Raw genomic sequence first — 25,680 nt, forward strand, 5'->3', positions numbered from 1 at the left:
ATCTCCTCTGGGAGGACACAGTAACAAGGTGTCCTGGGGCTATGTGGTGGATATGTGAAGGCATAGCATATGCTAGAACATAATGGATATGTTAATAGATAAGGCTTTGAGGCACTGACCTCAACGGAATGTTAATCTGATCAACAGCAGTTTTACTTCTCAATAAAAACCAAGCGTAGACCGGATTCGGTGGCTCAGTCTGACTCTCTGAAGGCTGAGTCCCTTGGTCTCGCACTTAAATATTACTTCTGTCTCTGTCTCTCTTTATTCAATCTGTGCCGCCCCTCTCGTGTCCCATTTGCCCTTGCCACGCTGGACGTGACAGCCCCCCTATTCCACTCCAGCCACAACGCTGTTCCTGGAACATGCCAGGCACGCTCCCGCCTCAGGGCCTTTACACCACCTGTCGTCTTTGCATGTCAACGGTCTCCTACTAGATCATATTGCAAACCTGCATAAGCCACTTCAGTTAACAAGCATCACGGGCATAATACTAAGACACCTTATTCTGCAAATCACATCAGCATCAATGACAGCACTGAAAACTCTGCTGTCTTAAATAATATCAGGGACTGCAAGAGCAGAAAGTGGTAAGACCTATAAAGATCAGAACACTGAAGAGCCCACTAGAATCTCTATTTCTATTTCAGCCGATCTGAGTCATCTTCTCTTTAAGTGCTGTGTGTAAGATCTGCTCAAGAATTGTTTGGAGACACTGTCTACCAAAAGTAGATCTCTGTTACTCAGCAAATTGAATAAATTTAGCTTCGTGTCTCAGCTGGTTTTAACGATCCACAGTGCTAACCTTCTCCTCTCCTTCTGGAGTTTGATCACTGTCATCTTCTCAGTAAGGCGCGCCCCTGAATACCTTCTATAAAACTGCAGCTAGTCCGTTTTTAATCCCCCTACCTCTGTCACTATAAATCCTCGTCTTACTCAATTTTTTCATTTTTCTATACATTTTTCATCTTATAATATACTAAATAATGTAGGTATCATGTGTATTGTTTGTTTCCTTCCATTCAAATATAAGCTTCATAAGGGCAGGGGTTTTTGTCAATTTAGTTCACGGATAGAGCTTTCTCAGGAACTTTACATAGTACCAGGCACATAGTAGGAGCTAAATATTTGTTAAATGGACATTTGATACTGGGTCAGCCTGGTTGTTTTGGGGGGATATAATCAAATTAGCAGAAGCCTATAAACAGCCAGGTTAAAATAAATCAAATATACTAAACTTGAAGGAAAATGACCAAATATTTCACACATACTAAATTTAATTCCCTTTAAAGTCAAGGCTCTTTGAAAAGTGACTAAAATATTTAAATATAACCACATTAAAAGCAATGAATAAAAGAAAAAGAAGCATCATTATATCATTTACCATCTATGGCCTGTGAAAGTTGAGTCTCATCATTTAAGAAGTCAATTAACGAGGTATCTTTTTCATTTTCTGACTCCTCACTTTCGTCTGATGAAACACATTCAGCATCTTCTTGGGAAAGTTCTGCTTCATCATGTAAAAACTTCCTAGCTAAAAGCTAAGACAAATTAAAAAACAAGAAGATACTGTTAAGAAAATCATTTACTTAAGTAATTGGAAGTAGTTCTGGAAAACGGATTTCCTGCCAATGCTTTTAAGACCAAAAAATAAAAGTAGAAAACTGCAAAAAGAACTAATAAAGTGGCATACCTATTTAAATTTTTTCTCATAATTCTTATAAGTAAGATGAAGTACAAGTCAGCTCGTTAGCTTGTGGTTCAGCTTGTGAAATGTTTCTTATTCTTTCTTTTTTATTTTTTTAATAAGCATAAAGTCACCTGAGTCTTCCGGCTATTTTAATTTTGCCAGAAAAATACTGCACCACAGAAGGACTGATCAAAACTAGGTATGAGAATTTTTTTCCAGGGATGTGAATATTGGATAGAGATAAGAAAGATAATACAATGACTGTAAAAGCAAACATTCTAAAACTCAAATTTCTGTCTCTCTGTATTCTTCAATTTGAATCTTAAATTCACAATACACCAATGTGTCTTTATTCAAAATAACAACACTGCAAGATAGTTTCAAAACACAAAAAGAAAGAAAAATACCACATCTTGCGATTTTAATTCCAGTAAAAAAAGCAAAATTAGGGTAAAAATATTTTTTAATTTTGGGATTTTTTTTTCTATAAAGAAATTATAGAGAGAAATCTACTTCTATGTAAAATCTAATGTTCTTTACTAATTAAATGCATATATAGGATATATACAATATATAGAGAAATAAAAAACTAAAAAAAGTTTACCTTTTGGTGACTCTGTCTCTTTTGGATTTTGATGCCTCTTTTGGAATTCCTGTTATGACCTTTGACATCTTCTAATTGTGGATGTTGTTTGTGAAAATTCTCACTCTCATCACTAGATGATAATGCTAACTATAATAATTAGAATATTGCATAAGAATATATAATTGGATTATTGTATCTTAATGTATTTCTCAAGGGTTGTTGATTTTATTTTCATTTTTTTAAAAGTATTTTCTTAGGGCTGGCCGAGTGGCTCAGTTGGTTATGAGCTTGCTCAAGAGTGCGAGCTCTGAGCAACAGGGTCACTGGTTCGGTTCACAGCCCAAGCTGAGCTGCCGCTGAGATGGCTCAGCTTAAAAAAAAAACACACAAAAAAAACGTATTTTCTTGTTAGAAAAATAAAATGCTCTCAACTCAGAGACATGTTGTAAATACATAATAATTGAAAAGTTAGTAATAATAGGTACTAATATACTAAATTAGGTAATAGAAGTAATACTAGTATAGTATTCATTCAATTTAGTATTACATTAAATGTATTTAATGAAAATTTGTATTTTTAATTTAACTGATTCTGAAAGGCTTCACAAAATATAATTAAGTCTGTAAATAAAGGTATCAAAATCAGTCCAAACATACATGAGTCCTTTCAAACCAAGAAACCAATATAACAATAACAAATTTGGACTAGGAGGCCTATCATTATATCTTTTATAGAATATAAAACCAAACAAAAGAATCAAAGGAAGTTTATCAAAATAATTTCAATTAATAGAAATAATTTTAAAGTGGACTGATCATTAGCATTATCAATATTTTAATTCACTTCTGATAAATTAATCAGACATTCTAGTTAAGGTAGCAAGTTGAAGTAATTTTTCTAATTTTACATGAGTATACAAAGTTAATATGGACTGACTGCATTTTTAATTAATAGAATTTGCTATCTACTTTTCTGCTAACTATATACCTGTAAGATCAAATGCACCTACATTCACTATACACATATTTTTCTTATAATATTTATTCCAAAAGAGTTTGAATTACTATACATTATCTGTGTATGTACTTACTTTCTTTGGAGGACCCCTGCGGTTTCTTACGGCATGGAGCGGAGAATCAACTTCACTATTTTTCTGATCCTAGATAAAGTAGATAAAGTAAAAGGTTAAAAAAATAGACATAAGGACAAATAAAAAGCCTTTATTGTAATTACTGAATGACTCACCTCGGGGGATTCTAAAACATTTCCTTTTGTTTTTTTACTTTTTCTTCGGAAAATCTCATCTTCACTTTCATTGCTTGTTAATTGTTCATCTAAATTTATTTAAAAATAATAAACATGGTCAATAGGTTTAAGTTTATCCAACCACAACTATTTTATTGATGAGTACAGTAAGGATTGTTTGTCAATCTCAATGTTTACTTACTCTCAAAAATGATAGTTTTTTAGAAGTTAGGCAAAAAAAATCAGCATGGGAAGAGACAGAAAAATAAAACAGTGCCAGTGAGAAAATTAAGAGATGATTACTTTCGCTAACACATACTTGACTCAGGTTCAATTTTACAAGTTAACTGAAAGGAGGCCAGGAGAGTATAAAATGTAATTTTATTAGTGGTTCTAGAATTCATCTGTAAAATCTATAGTCTTTCTGTGCTTTGTGTCTTATTCTCTTTCTAGTTGGAGTTAAAGAGTGATAATTCAGGCTACAAACCAATATATGGATTATTTGTGTGTGTGTGTGTGTGTGTGTGTGTGTGTGTGCGCGCGCGCACGCGTGCACAAACATGAAATAAATATTAGTAAAATATTCACCAAAATGTTGTAACTGGAATAGATGTGGCGAGTGGAAAGAATGCTAAAAAAAAAACTCTCATGGATGAAATCAAATGTTTCAAATATTCAGATATTTAAACAAAGCTCTATTTCTGCACTTCCGTAAAATTTTTATTGAAGATAATGCTTTATGTCAGCGGTTCTCAACCTTTCACAGGGGTCGCCTAAGACCATAGGAAAACACATATTTTCGATGGTCTTAGGAACCGAGACACCGCTCCTCTATCCATCTCCAGGCCCACATGCAGATACACCCACATACAAGTACCCGGCGACCCCTGTGAAAGGGTCGTTCGACCCCCAAAGGGGTCGCAACCCCCAGGTTGAGAACCGCTGTTTTATGTCTTTATGAAACTTTCTGTAAGAATCCTGTGGTTGTTTTAAGATACTCATATGTTCATAAACTCTTTGACACACCTCCCTTTCAAAAGGTGAATCAGAGGCCGGCCAAGTGGCGCATTGGTTAAGAGCTGGCTTGGGACGCCAGAGGGCCCCGGTTCGGATCCCACATATGAGGGCCCAGTGACACTGCCCTCCACAGCTAAGATGCTGAACAACAGCTCAACCTGGAGCTGGGCTGCTGTGAGTCGCCGGCGATGGCGTAGTCTGCAGCCCCTGTGGCAGTGGGTTGCCATGGGCTACCGTGTGTAGCCAGCGGCCAGAGTGAGCGGCCAGCAGCCGCAGTGAGCGGCCGTCCAGAAGCCTGCGACTGATCTGCCTCACCCGGGGAAGAGCACAATGATGGTGCCAACTTGGGCCAGTAAAGCAACGTCCTCCACTAGACTGAAGAACGAAAGGACAGCAACTTGTCTATTCCCCTTCCCCCAATTCCCCAGCGCTGCTCCCATCCCCTAATTCCCCAATAAAAATCTTTTAAAAAAACAAAAGGTGAATCAGAATTCCTCTCCCCTTAAGTGTGGGGTAGACTTAATCACTTGCTTCTAAGAAAAGAACATAATGGAAGTGAAGGTGCATTACTTCAGAGTCCAGATTATAAAAGTCATTTTGGCCTCATCCTGGCTCTCTCTCGTCTCACTCACTCACTCTGGAGGAATCGAGATGCTGTATTGTAAGGATATAAGAAGCAGCCCTGTGGAGAGGCCCATGTGGCAAGAAACTGAGGCCTCCTACCAATAGCAACGTGATCCAAAACCACTCAGCTAAGCCACTCTCGAATTCCTGGTCCACAGAAACTGTGAAATAATACATGTTTGTCATTTTAAGCCATTATTTTGGGGAGTAATTTGTTAATACAGCAATAGATAAATAATACAGATTTTGGTACCTGGAAATAGGGGATTGCCATACCAAAAACCTACACTGTGGAAGGAGCTTTAGAACTAGATTGGGGACAGTAAATAAAAGGATGTTTGAGGAGAGTTTTAGTGAAAGCTTAAAGAGACTTAAAGGAATTGTTTGGGGGAACAATTTCTAGGAAGATTAAAGGCCATTAAGGAGGCTATGGGTGAGAGGTTAAAGAAAATCTTATTAGAAATCGGAGGAAAGTGAATCCTTTATGTACTGCCAGAAAGTTCAGCAACATTGCAGAAACATGGAAAGGAGAAAATGTACCAAATGAATGAAATAACTAGCTAAGGGGGTTTCTAGACAAAATGTTTAAGGTATCACCTGTGCTTCTTGCTGTTAATGTAAATTGCAAGAGGAGATAAACTAAATAAATAAAGGGCTATTAAACATGAAACAGTCGAGTCTTGCTGGCAGCTTCTCCAGCTGGCAAACAATGTGAAATTAAGAAATCTTCCAGGCAAAGAGCTAATCTAGAGGACTGCCAGGGAAATACTGTCCAGATGAAGCTGAGGGTGTAACTGTAAATGCTTTAAGACCTCAGAAAGATTAAAGATGGCGCCTCAAAGTACCAATCAGTCAGATAAAGGCCCTCTAAATATTTTAAGGATATCTCTCACAGATCCTCTCAAATAACAGGCCTTCTAAGAAGATTAAAAAACTCTCTCTAGACATCTCAGCAGAAGCCCAGGGTAGTGAAGGAGTTACCTCTAAAAGATTTGTGGGCATGCCTAGTGTCTAATGGAATAAACTCCAATTAGATTCACAAGATTCATGAGAATTATATGGGAAGAAACACAGCCAGCTACAACTGAAAGGGGCAGACAGGACAAAATGAAAAGAGGCCTTTGGATTCTCAAATTTCTACTAAGAGGAAGCAGGCAGAGAAAGCTCCACAGGTACTACCAGTTATGAAAAAGGATCAAGCATCCAGAGGACAAAGCCAAAAACCATGGAGAATTATTCACAGGCTTCGAGTCTTAATCAAAGGACTTCCAATCTCGGTTCTGCTGGATTTTAGAATTGCTGTGGACCAGAGATTTCTGTGTGCCTCCCATCACTCCCGCCCCATTCTGAACAAGCCATCTTGAAAGCATATTCTTCATGCCCAGTCAACTCTTCAGATGACTGCAATCCCAGCTGAAATCTTGATTGTAACCTCATGAAAAGTCCTAAACTAGAACCACCCAGTTAAACAACTCTTAAATTCCTAAACTACAGAAACTGTGAGATTCATTTGTTATTCAAGGTGTTAAGTTTTGAGGAATAATTTGTTACATAGCAATAAATAACTAGTACAAATTCATACAGTACATTCCTCCTCACACTCTGTGCCAATAAAACGTCTTGAATAAATCCTTTTTACAGATGACCACTGTATAACCCAACCAGTTTTTCTTTTTTCATTACCTTCTAAGGAAGTTAGAATTAAATGCAGGGCTCAGCTATAGTAACCACCTAATTCCAGGAGGCTTTCCTTTTAACTGCTTTAGTGGTGTTTTAATGAACTATTTTTGTATACATATAACACAGCAAATGATCTTAAATCCTCTTTTTCAATTAGGAGGAATAAAAAATACTAAATAAATATTTGAATAAATAATTCATACATATAATGAATATATTGCCCATGGTTAGTAATTAAGTACAATGCTAGAAAAAAAGTTTTAATGCAAATCTCACACAAACACAAGAAAAAATTTCATCCAATAACAGACTTATAATATAAACGTGTTAGAGCAAATATTAAAGGCTAACAGGAAATAGTAAAAATACACGTCAGACTATATCCAAAACTATGCAGAATAGTCAATTTTTAAAAATTAAACATATTTCCAGAACTTACTTTAAACAAGCTTTTATCTTAAATAAAACATTCATGAATCATGCCCTCAATGCTACTGAGAATAGCATAAGAAAAAGATTTACAGAAGAAACTCATTGTATCCTACAACTACTCCTTTCCACAGCCATAAGGAGTAAAATCCATTAATGGCCTGCTATAATAATCTATACATTAATTAGAGTTGAGTTATCATTTTAATATCAAACACCTATCACTACAGTATTTTCTAGCTTTTCTGTAAATTAGATCATAGAAACGCAGCGATTCCTCAGCATATTCTGTGGTCTTGTCTCAGTCCTCCAAATAGTCTTATTTCTCAACTGTTTTGCTATATAACCCTCTACTTCAGACTAGCGCACCAAAATCTTACACTTTCCTTCTTACCCTTTGTTTCCATCATTTTATAACATCCAAATTTTCTTTATTATTTTCAACACATCCCACTCATAAATATTCCTGAGGAGCCAAAATGAATATCTACATTTAAAAAATCCGTATTTCCAATCTAATCCAGTTCAAAATTTTGACATGTTCTGAAACTCCTAAACATCCACTATCTTATTATTCCTTTAGTAGTTATGTACACATTTTACTGGTATCTTTTCAAATGTGTGTATCACACAATTGTTTGTGTTTTACAATTAAGGGCTATGGCCAAATCACAGTGTAATACCTTTCCCATGGATGCATACCATAAATATATATGTAGATAAAATCTTATATCAGTAAGCACCCATTTAAGAACTATATAATACATTATCTAATTAAATACACCACATACTGAGAAATTACATTTTGAAAAATTACAGGTTATCTAGAGTAATTATTCTAGAAAGATTAATGTTTTATAAAGATGAAATCTTACCTTCAGCAGAATGACAGGATTGACATAGACTGATTTGTTTCCTGCTTTTCTCCTTTTCTATACAAAGTCCCGAATCATCAAAAGTTGAATTCAATGTTTCTTTGAAACTTTGTAGATTTACTTTTCCTTTATTAGAATTTGGTGTCCTAGGCATTTCCTTTCTCTTTTTAGAAAATGAATTCAATGTGTTTGATTTAGCAAGTGGTGTACTCATAACTTTTTCTCCTACTGGCCAAGCAAACTGAGAATAACCAGGAGATATGAATTGCTTATTTTTTGCTGTACTCAATGAAAAACGTGGAGAAATTGGGCTCTGCTTATCTTTACTTGATGAGATAGTAATGGTTCTACTTGTAGAACTATCAACATGATCTCTTGGTATTACTGCTTGATTTGAAACATAATTTCCAACATTTATCTCCTTACTACCCAAACACCTTCCAGATAGATCTAACAATTTATTCTTATTTGTATCTGATGCATGTTCTAATACTTCATCCTCAGAATCTGGACTACAAAATCCTAAATCAAAGTTAACAGAAAATAAATCCTTAGAGTAGTCAAAAACATACTCATCATTCTTCAGTTTTTCCTTACATACACCTGTCAAATCTTCATGAGATTTCCAACTATTAGTATCACAGATAATTTGATCTTGGGGTTCAGAATTATTGTCGAACAAAAGTTCATCAGAAATTAAGAACTGAGGGACCAGTGTCATTTCGCTTGTACGAGTTTTGTCTGACACATGTAAAGATTTGCTTTTACTGTTTGAGGGAGAAAGGCTTACATCATTAAACTCTGTGTTAATATCTTCAAATAGTAGTAAACTCTCATCCTGATCAGTGAGCAATATTGGGAGGCCATTGTTATCAACACCACAAATGTTTTCTTCAACAAAACACTTAGGAGGGCCTATGTTTATTTGAGTATGATTTCTGGATACGAAATTTTCATTTTTAGTATCTCTCCGTACTTTATCATCATAGTCACAGAAGCTTGGCTCATCAGAAATCTTATCATTAGTTGCACTATAAAGGCTATTTTTTTCAGGAGGATGATTAATAAATTTAAGTGAGTTCAATTCTAAAATCTGTTGAGAATTTATAGCTGAATGTGACATTAAACAAGTAGATTTATCATTTTGCAACTCTCTGTAGGGCAGGTAAAGCAAATTTTCAAGTGCAGAACCCTTAGTAATTTCATATTCCAAATCTGAGAGTCCACTGAGAGGTGGAGGAGAATGAGATAAAAATCTCTCTACATTAGCAAGTACCTCTTTTGTTAAGGAATAACAATTATAAAACTGGTCATCTGTTCTAGCTATACAAAGCTCTTCCTCAAATGGAAGAAATAAGCTAGATAAAACAGATTTCTCATCACTGAAACTGTTATAACCAGAATCTGAAAAATTTCCAGCGAATGAACTAGCAGATTTATTTGTAAACTGACATTCTGTTAATAATCCATGTGGCTGGTTAGCATTTTCACTGATAGCACATGCGGCAGCAACTTCATCTGTACCTAATGTCCTTTTATCATTCAGGTCTGCCTGAAGAATATTTTCAACAACTGAACTGCCACCAGTATCTACAGAATCCATAACAACATCATTATTTTCTTTTTCAGGTTGATCTTTTTTCAGTCCTTTAGGAGCTTTTTTCTTTAGAGAAACAATTTTAGTAGGTTTTATATGAGGTTGTCGAAATATTTCAGCACATTCATCATCAGGTTCTGTCACTGAGAATGAACTGGCTTGATTTGTATTCTTTGTAAATGAAGATTTCTTGTTACTAGTAACGGTGCCATTGGCAAGATTGTATTGGTTCCTGGGAGCAGTAACATCTTCCATTTTTAAATAAGGTTTAACTTCCAATTCATAGCTGCATTCTCCCTATAAAGAAGGAAAATGAAAAAGTTACAGAAAAATAAAACAAAACAAAAAAAGCCAATTCTAACAGATGAGTTTTACTCTATGCTAAAATATTTTCTAAACAATATTACATTATTCAAAAGATTTTCTTTTACACCTTAAAAATTATTCTGATAAATCAAACAAATCATAAATGATACTACTGTGAAATTATAATAAATTTCTTTAATTAGTTAATATTTTTGCATCCCCAGTGCTTAATATATGGGAGACCCATAGCTACTTGTAGAAAGAACAAATTTAATGACTACAGAAAATAAAATTATAAACACTAAGTTTTTTTACTTCTAACATTTAAACAATCATTCTAATTTCCTAAAAACAAATATTTAATTTATATATATATATACATATATATATATAAATGAAAAGCATACATACATACATTAAATTTACTCTCTTGATGAAGTTAAACTAAGAACAACTTTTAAAACATCTGAAATAATGGTACCTGTATATCTACTAGGCTGTAGGCTAGAATATACTATTTTTAACAGATTTCCCAACCAAGAACTCTTACAGTGGATTTCTAAGTCTTACTTATCTCTAAATCTAGAACTACTGTCCCCATCACTGCTAGCTCATCCTTCCCTCCTCCCCATGAACGCTACTTTAGTCATGATCCCTCAACTATTCAGGGACTTAAGCAGTTAACTTTCCACTTTTTGAATAAGAAATATTAATGTGAGAATGTCTCTCTCCCTGGTAGTATATATGCTCCCCATAAACAGAATATTTTATCTGGCTTCTTCACTGAAGAAGCCGTAGGGCCTGGAACAGAGAATGACATATAGAGGACACCAAATAAATGTGTTAATTTGATGGCACAAGTTTTGCTGGGATTCACAACTAATTCCTTTATCTATATGCATTCATGAACAAGAACTAGTAATAAAAATAGCAGCTACAATCTACTGAGTACTTTCTATGTGCCAGTTACTATTCTAAGTGCATTACACGTATTAAGTCATTTAATCCTCACAACAACCCTATGAAGAAGGTATTATCATTATCCCCATTTTACAGATGAAACTGAGGCACAAAGAGATGAAGTAATTTACAGATGCACAAGAGTGTTGGAATCTAACTTAGGCATTTTAATTTCACTCTTATAATAGGTTCATCATTCTGACTCTCTCAAGGAAGAATAATCAAGAAACTGCTCAAGGGCCAGCCGAGTGGCTCAGTTGGTTAAGAGCTCACTCAGGAGTGCGAGCTCTGAGCAACAGGGTCGCCGGTTTGATTCCCGGCCCAAGCTGAGCTGCCACTGAGCTGCCACCAGGGGGTGGTGGCTCAGCTTAAAAAAAAAAAAAGGAAATAAAAAAGAAAACTACTCAAGGAATCAATAATTCTCTAACCTACCACCAGGATATAAGAGACATACCAAATGACCTATGTGAGGGAAACTATTTCAATAAATCCCATCTAACACAAATCCTAAATAAGCTTCACAAACAGTTTATATAAGTCATTAAGTATATCAAAATTTAACTCTGGTCTATCAATATTTATAGATGATGTTCTTCTAATTAAGTCTACTTCTAAGGCAGAAACTGTATCCTTATTGAGATCAGAAGGAGCTATACAGAAAAACAAAATATCTACCTGTAATTATTTATAATAAATATTTGTTTATTATAATGACTTCATATTATGCAGAATAGTGTTCTAGTTTCAACCAGCAAGAGAAAGTTACAATGAAACCCAACCTCTTCATGTCTTATTTCTTCTATCATCTGCATAATGCTTATAAAATGGTGGCATCGATCTGAATGGTCAACTTGATACGTAGGAAAAGGACGATCCTGCCATACTCGCCACTCAGAGAGAGAGAGCTGATGAATTCCAATGGTTGGTTCTTGAGTCTTGATGAATGATTTAAAAAATAATAAAAATGATAAAAACACACATACTCAAATTTCACAAACTGATTTAAAAAAACACTTAATACATAGGTAATCAGCTTAACATAAATTTGAATTCATTTAGATACTTTCAACTAAATTCTCAGGAGAAAAAAGAAAATAATTTCATAAAGTACAAAGTTGCCCTTTAAATAATTTTTCAATAAATGTAATTTAATGCTTAAATGAGTTACTACTTGACTATATTCCTGTTTATATAGTTCCATGTTACGAGCAAATATTTAAGAAAATGTGTGGTTTCAAAACTATTTTGCTAGCTTTATATCCTATAATCTAATAACGAGGCATTCATAATCTCTCAGTGATACTAATCCCAATTCTTCATGCCTGCTACCATGCCTCACTTTCCCTGTTAGTGAATAAAATACAAATTCTGAATAGCCATATATTTCAGGTACTATAAACCTCTAAAAGGAACCTTTCCTGAAGTTATTTTTCCAGCTTTGTAGGCAGATAAGTCACCTTTAACAAATTCTCTTTACTTTTATTAAGTTTATCAATAATTTGTTCATAAAACAAAATAAATAATATCCAAATTAAAGTTTTACTATATTTCAAAACGAAAAATACAAAGATGCTCATGAGAGCATAATTTTATGTTAGTTAATATATTAAAAAGAATTCCAAAACACAACAGGGAAGCAGTCAAACTATGGTATACTGCAGAGTAATATATCATGTAAATTAGACTACATATAAATGTTCATATGGTAGAAAGTAATGAAGAAAAAGCAGAATTTATGTAAATATATTAGCCATGTAAAGATATATATACAATAAGGAATATAAGAAAAGCAGAAATTTTACAAACTTAGAGTTTAATATTCTGAAAACATGTTCGACTTACTGGTCTGTTTTCCTCCTTTTGTAAAGATAGAAACTGAACTTGAGGCAATGTTATTTCCTTAATTTCATCACTGTCTCTTAATCTATAAAGTCTATTCCATAATTTGAATGCTTCTTCTGATAAGAACAAATCCTTTTTTGAATTACTTTGCCTCATTCCTATAAGTGGAACAGTAATTGAAAAGAGGTTAAAAAAATCTGCTGGGCAAACACAAAATATACATCAACTCTGTCTAACCACCTCTGCTAAAGCACTTCCCGCTTCTACATATCTCCTAAACTCCTCTCACCTCTTTGAACGTACTAGTGCACCCTTCTGTCTAGGAACTAACTTTTGGTAATGATTTCTTAACAAAACAGAGCCAGGTAGCTAGGCTCTCAGTCCTGGCCTCTTTTGGACTCTCTCCATTTCAATGTCTAAAACCCGGCACAAAACAGTCAGATAATTTACAAATAAAAATTAGTACCATGATTCTGTCATAACATTACTGGAAAGGCTATCTGAAGCTTGGGGAAGAAGGGAACCCCAAAACTACAAAAGATTTTTAGCTTACGTATTGAATATTGAGTCAATGTGTAACAAATATTTTGGTGCCAGGGAGCACCGTTAGTGATGAGTGTTGCTAGCTCAAGAACTGCAGAGATTTTGGTGATATCTTGGGGTGTCGGGGGGGGAGGTCTGAAGGGGCAGAAAATACCCACTGCTTTAAAAAAATGACATAATAATATACTTTTAAAAAAATTTAAACTAGGGCCAGCCAAGTGGCTTGTTGGTTAAGAGTTGGCCTGGGAGGGGCCGGCTGAGTGGCTCAGTTGGTTAAGAGCTCGCTCAAAGGTTTGAGCTCTGAGCAACAGCGGTTCGAGTCTGGCCCGAGCTGAGCTGCCGCTGAGCTGCCAACAGGTGGCAGGATGGCTCAGCTAAAAAAAATTAAAAATTAAAAAAGAAAAGAGTTGGCTTGGGAGCATGAGCTCTGAGCAGCAGGACCACTGGTTCAGATCCCACATGGGCCAGTGATACTGTACCCTCTACAGCTAAGATGGTGAACAACAGCTCGACCTGGAGCTGGGCTGCCGTGAGTTGCCCCCAACAGCGTAGGATGCAGTGGGGCTGCAGTGGGCTGCCGTAAACTACCATGAGTGGCTGGCAGCCAGCGTGAGCAGCCATGAGCCGCTGTGAGCAGCCATCCAAAGACTTGCGACCGATCTGCCTCAGCCGGGAAGAACTCAATGATCACAATACCAACATGGGCAGTGAAGTGGCATCCTCCACAACTAGACTGAAGAACAAAAGGACAACAGCTTGGCTGTTCCCCTTCCCCGATTCCCCAACGCTGTTCCCTCCTCCAATTCCCCAATAAAATCTTAGGAGGAGAAAAAAAAATGTAAACTAACCCTTTTTGACTTCCATAATTTCTATAAAGGAAAATTGCCAAGCTGGAAAAGATAAACACTATAAAGCGGGAACTCTTGTCGAATACATTTGAGGACAGAACAAAAATCAGAAAGTCTACTGAATTAGGAAACAGGAAACTTCTGACTTAGCTATTCCCAAATAGTATAAGGAGCTTTTGTCAAATAAGGGTTTGAACTAAGTGATCTCTCAGGTCCCTTTTAGATCGAAAAATCTGAGGCTCTAAGACTTTGAAATAGGAAGGTATTCCACTCTCCTACTCACTTTAGATAAATTCAGGCCTCTAAGCCCAGATGAATTATATGCTAATATACAGATTACATTTATACACACAATCTTGGCAAGATGAATCACTGACACTTCAAAAACCAGGGAAAAAGGGGAAAAAGTACAGAAAAATGAAGGTGAGATAATGTTATCTCAATTTTTTTAAAAAGGACAGGTTCTGGAATTTTTCTAAAGAAATTTGCCATCTATTCCTAGTAGCCCTTTAGAAATCATTATTAAACATATGGTTAATTAACATTTATAAAAATACAGTGACCACTGAGAATAATTTATGCAAACAAAATCAAATTTTGATGTTATTAGTTTAATAAATTCAAGAGAATTCAAAATACATATTATCTTTTCATTTTAACCAAAAATTTGGCAAAGTCTTGTAAAATGACAGGTATATTCCTATTAAGTGGATTTGTATTAGGTTTAATAGGCATATCCAAAAAGCATTGATTAATGGCTCTGAGTTAAGGGAAGGAACACATTTAAGTAAGTCTAAAGCAGGTGACTCAGAGGGAAAGGACCTTGAAACGTCATGGTATGAAAACCAGTGAAACAAACTTGAAAGGTACTGTCTTCAAATATGAAAACAACTACAACATAGGTAAACCAAGGAACATCACTCTTCTTTATATCTAGAAGACAAAACTACCGTATTTGCCGGCGTATAAGACGACTGGGCGTATAAGACGACCCCCTAACATTTCCACTCAAAATACAGAGTTTGTTATATGGTCGGGCATCGGGAGGCCACTATGGCACGGGGCAAGCACTATGGGCAGTCTATCTGAAGTGTACCTGGCGTATAAGACGACCCCCCACTTGTAAGCATATTTTTCAGGGCCAAAAAATCGTCTTATACGCCGGCAAATACGGTAAATCAATGAGAGAAATGTACAGATTTTTCACCATAAGGAAGAACCTTTTTTATATAGAGCTGATCAACAATGGAATGAACCCTCACAAAGGAATCCGGTTTCCTTTACCAGAGATATTCCAGTTGAGGCTCGATATGCATTCAACAAGAATGCAGCAGAAAGCATTCCTATCTTGACAGGGAATTGGACAAGATGACCCCCAAGGTTCCTCCCAAATCTTAATATACAATTACATGATTTTGTGATTCTTTAAAAGCTCTTCTTAAAGATTAAGTACAATTCAAAATAAAAACTTTTTAGTTTCTCATTTTCATAGTGCTAACATTTCAAGATATTTTCTTGATATCACCAAAATCTCTGTAGTTCTTAAGCTAGCAACACTCTCATTACTAATTATGCTCCCTGGTACCAAAATATTTGTTTCTCACTGGCTCAATATCACCAATAACTTGGTCTAACTTCGCCACTAGCTGTTTCTTTTAAAAAAGAAGGGGGAAAAAAAAAAAGAATTTCCTCCTTTGTGGAAAGGGAAACCATTCTCTTTCCCTTTTTAAAGGGATTTTTTTTTTTTAATTTTCAGGTGTACAAAGCAATGTAACAGTTAGACATTTACACCCCTCACAAAGTGATAACCCCCCCGAATCTAGTACCCCTCTGACATCATACATAGCTGTTACAGTACCATTGACTATATTCCCCATGCTGTACTCCACATCCTGTGGCAATATATTATTTATATATATAAAATTATAGTTGACATTCAATATTATTCTACTTCAGCTTCAGGTATATAGTGCAGTGGTCAGGCATCTACAGTCTATGAAGTGATTCCCCTGATAAATCCAGTACCCTACATAATCTTTACAACATTATTGATTATATTCCCTATTCTGTATTTCATATCCCCATGACTATGTTGTGTCTACTAATTTGCAGTTTCTAATCCCTTCACCTTCTTCCCCATCCCCTTTTTTAGAGCAATTCCAGAGGCACTTGATGTTTGTAAATCCTTTCTTTAACCCTTGGGTATGTATGCAAATCTTTGTAAAGGCTAAGCAAACCTCCAGCCAGCTTTTCAACCAGAAATGTTTAAGGGTCTAGGAGCAGTCTCTTTGAAATTTAAACGTCATGGAAGATGTTTAAGATAGGAGTATCCCTATCTCCCAGTCCCCAGGGGAGTTTAGCTTAGGTACCTACCTTTCTCTGAGCTGTCACTATCTGCTAGTCATAGAGATAAGTTCTATTATTTCACTGGATGAAAGCAACTAGCTAACAGAAATGGCTACCTCAATAACCAAGTGAATTTGGGATGAACTATCAAAGAATGTACAGCAAATGATGCTGTCTTCATATGAGGACAAGTTGCTGTTAATCTTGAGAATATGTATATAAAGGACTGGAAGTGTTTGGGGTAATGAATAGGGTAGAATTTCTTTCTGTCTTTGTATTAATCTTAGGATTGCCTACAATGCACACTCTGTAATCTGGTTTAATGCTTATTCCATAATAAAACTGTTTTCTTTCTTTTCTACATTTTGTAAAGAGGATTCTCTCGATTGGGAGAATATATTTTAATTTTCCCAGGACTGAGTTTCCATCAGTCTGTACTGCCAGTCTCTTTCCCTTTATCACATATCCTTTCCTTTCCAAAGGCAACACCCATAACATACTAGAACTCACACTGAGTTTCTCAAAGAAGAAATCTATCAATATATGACCTGCAAACTAACAGGGAAAATATACATGTTTCAAATGCAAAATTTTTTATTTACCATTCCTATAGGAAAAGATAGATGACTTTCGCTGCAAGTTCCGAGAAGGCTTCTCTGGTTCATAGTCACCATGTGTGATGAACATTTTACGTAATTCTGGATTGATTCCATCGGGAACCATTCGTGGACTTCCTTGGTAAAAATGAAGGACCTGCCTGTTACCTGAAATGGCTTTATAAATACTTTTTTTGTTGGATTGACTTTGATTATAAGTCTGCAAAAACAAATAAATGTCAAAATATATTATTTCTATAATAATCACTTAGCCATAACAAGCAATTATTATATTAGTTGGGATTTATTTAAACTCAGACCCACTTAAATACTTAAAGAATTGAATATCTGTTGTCTTGAATTTGAAGCCTGTTCAATTAACTCTTATGGAAAATCATTTCAAAACCTATTATTATAAAAGCCTACCTTAGTAACTACATTGTATAAAGAAAATATTTTATTTTTTTGTTTTTATTATCTTGCTGTTTTTGAATAAGGCTGATACTTATATATGAAGGTAAGCTGCTTTTTTTAATACTAGTCCTTTATTTCAGCTTCTTGCTTCATCTCACTACACTTCAGTTTTCTTTACTGTATACAAGAAAAGCATTACTGTCTTACAAGAAAAGCATTACTGAAGCACTAAGAGCACTGCCAAGCACTGCCCAGCACAGAGTTAAATGTGGGCCATTATGACCATTTTACAGATAAGAAAACTAACACCTGAATACAGAGTTGAAGTGATTAGGTAAAATCCAATCCCACTCATTGATAATACATAGAGTTTTACAAGATTCCAGGAATGTCATTTATTGGGATCATTTTATAGATAACTGGATGTTATAAAAGAATATACTAAATTCACATGAAAAATATTAGGGGGAATTCATTATTCAGGATGATTTTTAAAGGGTGTATAAACATTTGAAATTAATTTTTAAAAACTATCAGAATAAATGAAAAGGTTTTAATGTGAAACTATATATTTGGCCACAGAAATAGTTCCATTGAGTTACAAAAGTTAGTCAATACTTCAGTGTAACAAACAGAAAATAATATTATGTACGGCATTGTATTTAGGAAGGACTGTCACCCAAGACTGTAGCAAAGTACGAAGATAACTCAAATCCCTTATCACTTAGAACAGGCACCAGCAAAGTTTTCCATAAAGGGCGAGAAAATAAATATTTTAGGCTTTGCAGGCCACATCCTCCTATCTCTGGTGCATATTCATGTTGGTTGGTTGGTTGACTGATCAATTTAAGCAACCTTTCAAAATGTAAAACCATTCTCAACTCACTGTAGTTACTAAACTAAACACAAAAAAATAGGCCTTCGAAACACAGGGAAACAGTAAAACAAAGTAACACATATTGATTTTTGTATCTAGGTGTGTCTAACTTAACACTAAAGCACAAAAATGTGTTTTTATATGGATAAAAATTAGATAAGTGAATCCAGTCAAAAATTCTCATTAAAAAATAATAGTCAGAATCTAATACAAAGAGAAAAAATATCAACCAATTACCTACAGATTGTTTGGACTTCGACTATTAACAGATTGATACTTGTCTTTGGTCTGTATTTCTCAAAATGTCAATGATCAAGTCATGTTTCTAAGTTTACTCACACGTTCTTCTCTTCCTTCAGCAAGGATCACAACAATTCTGCCTTGACGTTTGCGGCCAGTTCTACCCATTCGTTGTATAAGACGAATTGGGCTCTTCTGGGCATCAAAACATATTATAAGATCAACTTCTCCTATATCCAAACCTTCTTCACCAACACAAGTAGAAACCAATGTATTGTAACCACCACTACGAAATTGTTTCACTACCTGAAATAAAAATGATTGAAAAATTAACTAGATGTAAATGCAAGAGAATTGTAGGTCAAAGCAATCCTTTCCCACTAGCCTCAAAATGGTGAAATCAAATTAAAAACAGGCATGGAATAGGAAGAGAAGTGTCAAAATGGCAATTTAAACCCAAAGAAATTGTGGTAAAATGCAAAGGGAAGTCCTAATTCTTTTGCTTTAATAATGGTTGTAATTTCAAAAGGGTTTGCTAACAACTTACACATGAATGAGAAACCTCAGGTATTATTTTTAGCATCACTAAAAGGAGCATATAGGGCAGGTAAACAGCCCAGAGCAATTATTGTTATTCATCACATTCTAGACCTAAATTTATTGTTAGGTGTATCTAAAGTAAAAATGTTTTATTGCTCCTAGAATTTGTGGATGAAAACGAGGCACTATAAGAAATCTAACCAAAAGTGACCTCACAGTGATCTGTCATAAATTCCTAACTGGACTGGTCATAGTGGGTAGTCACACCTCAGGCCTTAGTAGCAGCTTTATCTTTGCCTTAAGCAAGCCCTATCCATTTGTTTTCGTACCCCTTTGAAATGCCTTTTTCATGCCCTTAAGAGAGCATATAATCTTAACTATCCTGTAATCTAATCCCCTAACCTGCTTTCTCCCATCTTCTTGTAATCTTCATAACTGTTCCCTCCTTAATTCCAAGTGTAGAAAAGGAATTGCAAAACTCATTCTCCCTAGTATTTAAGATCTTGCTTCCCAGCAGTCCTCAGTTTGGCTCAAATAAACTCCTAAAAAGTCTCTAGAGGTTTGGATGTCCTATGTCAACAACATGTCCTCATATCTTACCTTTTATATTGTCATTCCAGTGAGGGGTAGCAGAATATGCCACCCAAAAATATGACTATACGAGTGGTTGATGTAGAAAACACCCAAACCCTTAGAGAATTTTTATAAATTTGAGCCAAACTGACAACATATGCCAGGCAGCAACGTCTCCCTTGCTCCTCTCTCACTATTTCTCTGACTATAACCTCCAATACTGGTTACCTTCCACTTTCCACCTAGCCTGAGCCTATACCCATGCAGTTGAATGTGGCTGGAGGAAAACATGCTAACTGGTTTCATTTTAGATTCATAACCTCTAACCTTGAAAGGCCCTTGGTGCTATCTGAAAATCATTTCACATTTCCCTAATCCATTCACTTTCCCATTCTCCTGGATAACTCTTCTATTCTCTCCTCTCTCATCAAACTTCCAACATTTCCTCCCTATCCTCACTCTCAGCTGGTGACATGACAAAAACTGAGCAATCAAAAAAGACCTTCCACAAGGTATCACTGCCACTTCTACTCACCCACCTGTACCTGTGCCTATATAGTCTACCTTCCCCCCTATCGGTTTGGATAAACTATCCGTGTTCTTAACTGAGGTCAATCCCTATACTTTTGTACTGATCCCATCCTTTTCCCTCATCTACTCAAAGACCATTCCAGCAATACTCTTCTCTCTGCTCTATCATCAATTTTTACTTCTCTACTGATCATTCTTATCAGCATACAAACATACTGTTATATAGCCAAACATAAACACTTCCATCTTTGCTCTCCTTTAAAGCAAAAATCCTTAAGACTTCTATACTTGCTACCTCCTGCTCTTCTGAGTGGTGACTTATCTCCACCATTCCACTGAAACTTCTTTTCAAATTTATTTGCCTCCCCATCTCTTAATCCAAGGGTCAATTCCCAGTTATCATCTTATATGAGCTACTAGCAGCATTTCTACATTTAATTACTCTTCCCCCTCATTTGGCCCCAGGATACCAGGCTCTCCTGGTCTTTCTCCCATTTCACTCCCCACTTACTCTGATTCCCTAAGGAATCATAATCATTGTTATCTCTCACAACAATGAAGTACCCGCAGGCTCAGTCTTTGGACAGCTACTCTATCTCCATTCAATCACTTGGTAATTTCATCCAGTCTCATCAATATAATGATAATTCCCAAACATATATTTCCATAAATCCTTGAACCTATAAGACAAAACTTACAGAGGGTGCCAAAAATATGTATACACATTTTAAGAAAGGAAAAAACTGTATTAAAATTGTAATACTCAATATATACCAATAACAAAAGATGAATACAAGTCACTTTTGACTTCTGCAATTACAAGAGGTGCTCAAAGTGGTTACCATCAGCGTCTAGACACTTCTGATTACAGCACAGTACTGCTTGAGCAACGCTGACTAAAGTGTCGACATGGGTACATTTTTTTTGGCACCCCCGGTACATTCAGTATCTCTCCTTGATGTTTAAAACAGTACTACTCAAAATGTTGTCCAAGAACTATTTATTCCTGGTTCTGGTTACTAACTGTTACTACTGGACAAGTACAAAAATTAAAGGGGTTTAGATGCTTGGTGGAGTAATTCTGTTTGTTGACTCTAATAATAAAAAATATGACCATGAAGTTTGTTTTCCAGTAATTTTACTTTTCTAGTAATTGTAATTGTAATATTTATTTATGTAATATGTAATATAATATGTAACATGTTTATTGTAATATTTAAAAGTATCCGTGAAGGGATACCTTTAGAGCATCCTCCTTTGCCTGGCCCACTCCAAACTCTTTGGAGTATTCTCTTCTAATAATGGCCCTTGAGCCATTCTCTACTGCTCAGCCCACTTCTGTCTCTTTGAAATGTATTTTTTCTTTTAATAAACTTCTTTTCTGCAACTTAAAAAAAAAAAAGTATCCATGATATATTGGCAGGAAATAAACTGGTCTTTCAATTTTATTAATTTTATTTTGATAGTTTGAAAACCACTAATCTCATAGTCAGGCCAGCTGGCTTGTCCAAAACTAAGCTCCTGATACTCTCCAAAACCTGCGATGCCTAGTCTGACCTACTTTACTTAATAGCAGCTCTTTTTAGTTGCTCAAGCCAAAAACCTTGGAGTCAGTCAGCCTTCACACTCCTTTATCTTACATCCCATTTTAATTTGTCAATAAACCCTGTCAGCTCAACCTTCAAAATATATACGGAATTCAATAATTTTTCCAAACCTTCCCTGCTAGCACCGTAGTACAACCCATCATCATCTTTAGCTTAAATTATAATGTTTTCTAATTTGTCCTCCTGTTTCCACCCTGAGCCCCCCATAGTTTCTGGGTTTTTTGTTTGTTTGTTTTTTAGCTGAGCCATCCTGCCACCTGTTGGCAGCTCAGCAGCAGCTCAGCTTGGGCCGGGCATCAAACCGCTGTTGCTCAGAGCTTGCACTCTTGAGCAAGCTCTTAACCAACTGAGCCACTCAGCCGGCCCTATAGTTCATTCTTAAGTCAGCAACCACTGTGATTCTTTTAAAATATAAATCCGGCCACAACCCTCCTACGCTCCAAACTCTCCAAGCGTTTCTTCCCATCTCACTCAGAGTAAAAGCCAGTGTTGTTAAGATGGAAACTACCTAAAAGGCCCTAAAAAAAACAGGCACTCCACTTCCTCTCTGACTTCATTGCCATTTCTAAATAAATGGATAATTTAATTTCAACTACTTGCACTAAAGCTTATTTCAAAATAAAAGTGCAGTTATGAAAGCAATTATATAAAGCAGTAATAAAAAGGGCTGTTATTCTGGCATACATAAAAGTATTATTGACATACATGAGTAAAAGACAAAGTCAATAGAGTCAATAAGGTTTTCTATGGTACTGGACAAACTCAAGAAATAACTACATTGGGTAATAATGAAATTGGCCAAAGACCAGGTTGGATACTATGGGTATTTATTTCAAAATCCTCGACCCCCTAGCCAAAAATCCACTGTATTTTTCACTTATACATAAATGTTAAAATTAGTAGTAATCACCCACTAGGATGTCTGAACCCTTTAAAGTACTTATAATCAGACTTGACAGCTTAAACAGGCTCTTCTGAATGCAGAGAGGACTGGTATAAAAGGTAATTAAAGAAGAAGATTCGGGGGCCGGCCGAGTGGTGCATTGGTTAAGAACTGGCTTGGGACGCCAGAGGGCCCCGGTTCAGATCACACATGAGGGCCAGTGACACTGCCCTCTACAGCTAAGATGCTGAACAACAGCCCAACCTGGAGCTGGGCTGCCATGAGTCGCCGGAGACAGCGTAGGCTGCAGCCCCTGTGGCAGTGGGTTGCTATGGGCTACCGTGTGTAGCCAGCAGCCAGCGTGAGCGGCCATCCAGAAGCCAGCGACTGATCTGCCTTGCCCCAGGAAAAGCGCAATGATGTTGCCAACTTAGGCCAGTGAAGCAACGTCCTCCACAACTAGACTGAAGAACAAAAGGACAGCAACTTGTCTGTTCCCCTTCCCCCAATTCTCCAGCGCTGTTCCCATCCCCAATTCCCCAATTAAAAACAAACAAACAAAAAAAGGATTCCTCATCTACTAATGTTAACAGAACCAAGAAAGGATCAATCAAAATGAATTAGACATTAAAGACACACCTAATTGGGCCGGCCGAGAGGCTCAGTTGGTTAAGAGCGTGCGCACTAAGCAACAGGGTCACCGGTTTGATTCCCACACGGGCCAGTGAGCTGCGCCCAAGCTGAGCTGCCGCTGAGCTGCCCACAGGTGGCAGGACGGCTCAGCTAGTGAGAGCACGAGCTCCTAACAACAAGGTTGCTGGTTGGACTCCCGCTTGGGATGATGGGCTATGCCCACCCGCAACTAAGATTGAACACGGCACGTTAAGCTGAGCAGCCATGAGCTGCCTACGGGCGGCTGGATGGCAACTGAACTTGGAGCTGAGCTAGCTGCGCCCTCCACAACTAAGATAGAAGGACAACTTGGCTGTTTCCCTTCCCCAATTCCCCAATAAAATCTTGAAAGAAAAAAAAAAGACACAGCTAATTAACAGTGACTACCCAAGTGTAAACCTATAGCTAATTGGCAAAGACCTGTTTATAAAAATCAACACTAAAATTTCCCCATCCGGACTAAGTTCCTCTCCAGGTATAGAAAAAAATTGGATAAAAGGAGTAGTTCCTCACCTTACATGGCCACCCCAGTCAGGACCCCCTCTCGTTTTGAGAGCTGCTACTTTCTGCCCTAATAAACTATCCTCTGCTGTAAACTTTAAAAAAAAAAATTGCCCCCAAAAACATATCACAGTACTTAGAAAGCTTAAGACCTCTTAGAGCATACGGCTTCCTTACACAGCACCAGGGTTTCCTCTGACCATTTTTTTAAATTAAGATTTTTAAATAACAGAAAACAGAGATAATTGTTTGGAATTAATAACTACGTGACTTAAAATGAGTAAATAGTAAACATTTATTGAAGGCTCTAGAGTGCAATTTCATTTAATGCTAACAACAACTCTATAAAATATGTTTACAGATATGGAAAACTGTGGCACAGGAAGTAAAGAAACCTGTAAATGGAATAGCGAGAATTCCAACCCAGGTAGTATAATTCCACAACCTTTCTGTTTAACAATTACACTTTACGTTATTAAAAATAATAATAATAATAATAATGGCCTATGTTTACTTACGTTTTACTGTAAAATTGTTTAAGTAGTCAACTGACCAGTGAGTTAAAACAAAAACACCTAAGTGCAAAGCTAATTAATTTTATTTTCATTTTCATCATCTCGACAAATAATTACCTCCAGTTGCTCCTTCTGGGTAAAACCCTTCATGCTTTTCCCAGAGGCATGGCCGACGAAAGTCATTGCTCTAATAATTGGCTGGTGCTGTAATAGCATGTCTGCGATTTCTTGAACACTATCTCGAAATGAAGAGAAGATCATAACTCTGGTCTTGTCACATTTCTTTTCAGATGTGTTTTGAGCTATATAACAAAAAATATTTAATTACAACTTTTTAAAAAGCATATAGACAAGCATTAGTTCAAAAGAAAGCCTGAAGCTATATACTAATTCATAATTCTTTCAAAAAAATAATTTAAGACATCTTAAACCTTTGCTGGTTTTCCAAACTTTTCTAGTAATTTTAATAACCTTGGCTCCTTATCTCTCATTAGCTTTCATAAAATAAAATTCTAAGCAAATCAAATAAACAATGACCTGAGTCACTTTTGACCAGTCCTTCATTTCATGTATGATGCCTGTTATTCCCTTTTACCTTCTAAGTCAGTAGTACAGAAATACAGAGCTCCCACTGACTTCATAAACCTCTCCTTTCCTTTCTGTTCACTAAAGGCGCTGTCTTAATCCAGGCCATGACTTTGTGTTCCCAGATCTACGACACGTTCAAATTCTCCAACGATAACTGCAGAATATGCCCTATAGTCAGTCACAGCTCCTCCCAAGGTCTCTGTGCTTGGGAGGCAGCAGGTGCATGAATAAGAACATGACCTTGAAGGCCGGGTCACTTACTCCGTGGGTGATATGTAGCCATGGTAGTTATTTTATCTAAGCTTTAGTTTCTTCATATCTAAAATAGATTGAAGTGATGATTAAATGAACTAGTAAACAGTATAAAGCATGTAGACTCACACATAACAATTGGCTAATAATTGCAAGTTGTGTGGGGCTTACTGTTGTTATCACTTTTCTTTTGTTTTTAAGCTTGCTTGGACCGTTGACAATGCTTCTTTCTTCCATATATTTTATTTATATATATATATACACACACACGCACATTATATATATATTATATATATATATAT

The 25,680-nt window shown here is 36.1% G+C and overlaps 1 protein-coding gene across 2 annotated transcripts in view; it reads right to left on the reverse strand.

Annotated features, from left to right (window-relative positions):
* The window catches only part of FANCM (FA complementation group M), a 60,700-nt gene that overhangs the window by 12,109 nt on the left and 22,911 nt on the right, over positions 1-25,680 (reverse strand). For both annotated transcript variants that reach the window (XM_019624787.1, XM_019624786.1), the window contains 10 exons: positions 24,656-24,840; positions 18,816-19,022; positions 17,192-17,405; positions 12,853-13,010; positions 11,790-11,945; positions 8,148-10,041; positions 3,523-3,611; positions 3,368-3,436; positions 2,295-2,423; positions 1,385-1,541 (listed from right to left, as the gene is read on the reverse strand). In XM_019624787.1, coding sequence (XP_019480332.1) covers positions 1,385-1,541; positions 2,295-2,423; positions 3,368-3,436; positions 3,523-3,611; positions 8,148-10,041; positions 11,790-11,945; positions 12,853-13,010; positions 17,192-17,405; positions 18,816-19,022; positions 24,656-24,840 — 3,258 coding nt within the window. The remainder of the gene's footprint in view (positions 1-1,384; positions 1,542-2,294; positions 2,424-3,367; positions 3,437-3,522; positions 3,612-8,147; positions 10,042-11,789; positions 11,946-12,852; positions 13,011-17,191; positions 17,406-18,815; positions 19,023-24,655; positions 24,841-25,680) is intronic.

Source organism: Hipposideros armiger, unplaced genomic scaffold, assembly GCF_001890085.2.
Source record: "Hipposideros armiger isolate ML-2016 unplaced genomic scaffold, ASM189008v1 scaffold_608, whole genome shotgun sequence".
Classification (NCBI taxonomy): domain Eukaryota; kingdom Metazoa; phylum Chordata; class Mammalia; order Chiroptera; family Hipposideridae; genus Hipposideros; species Hipposideros armiger.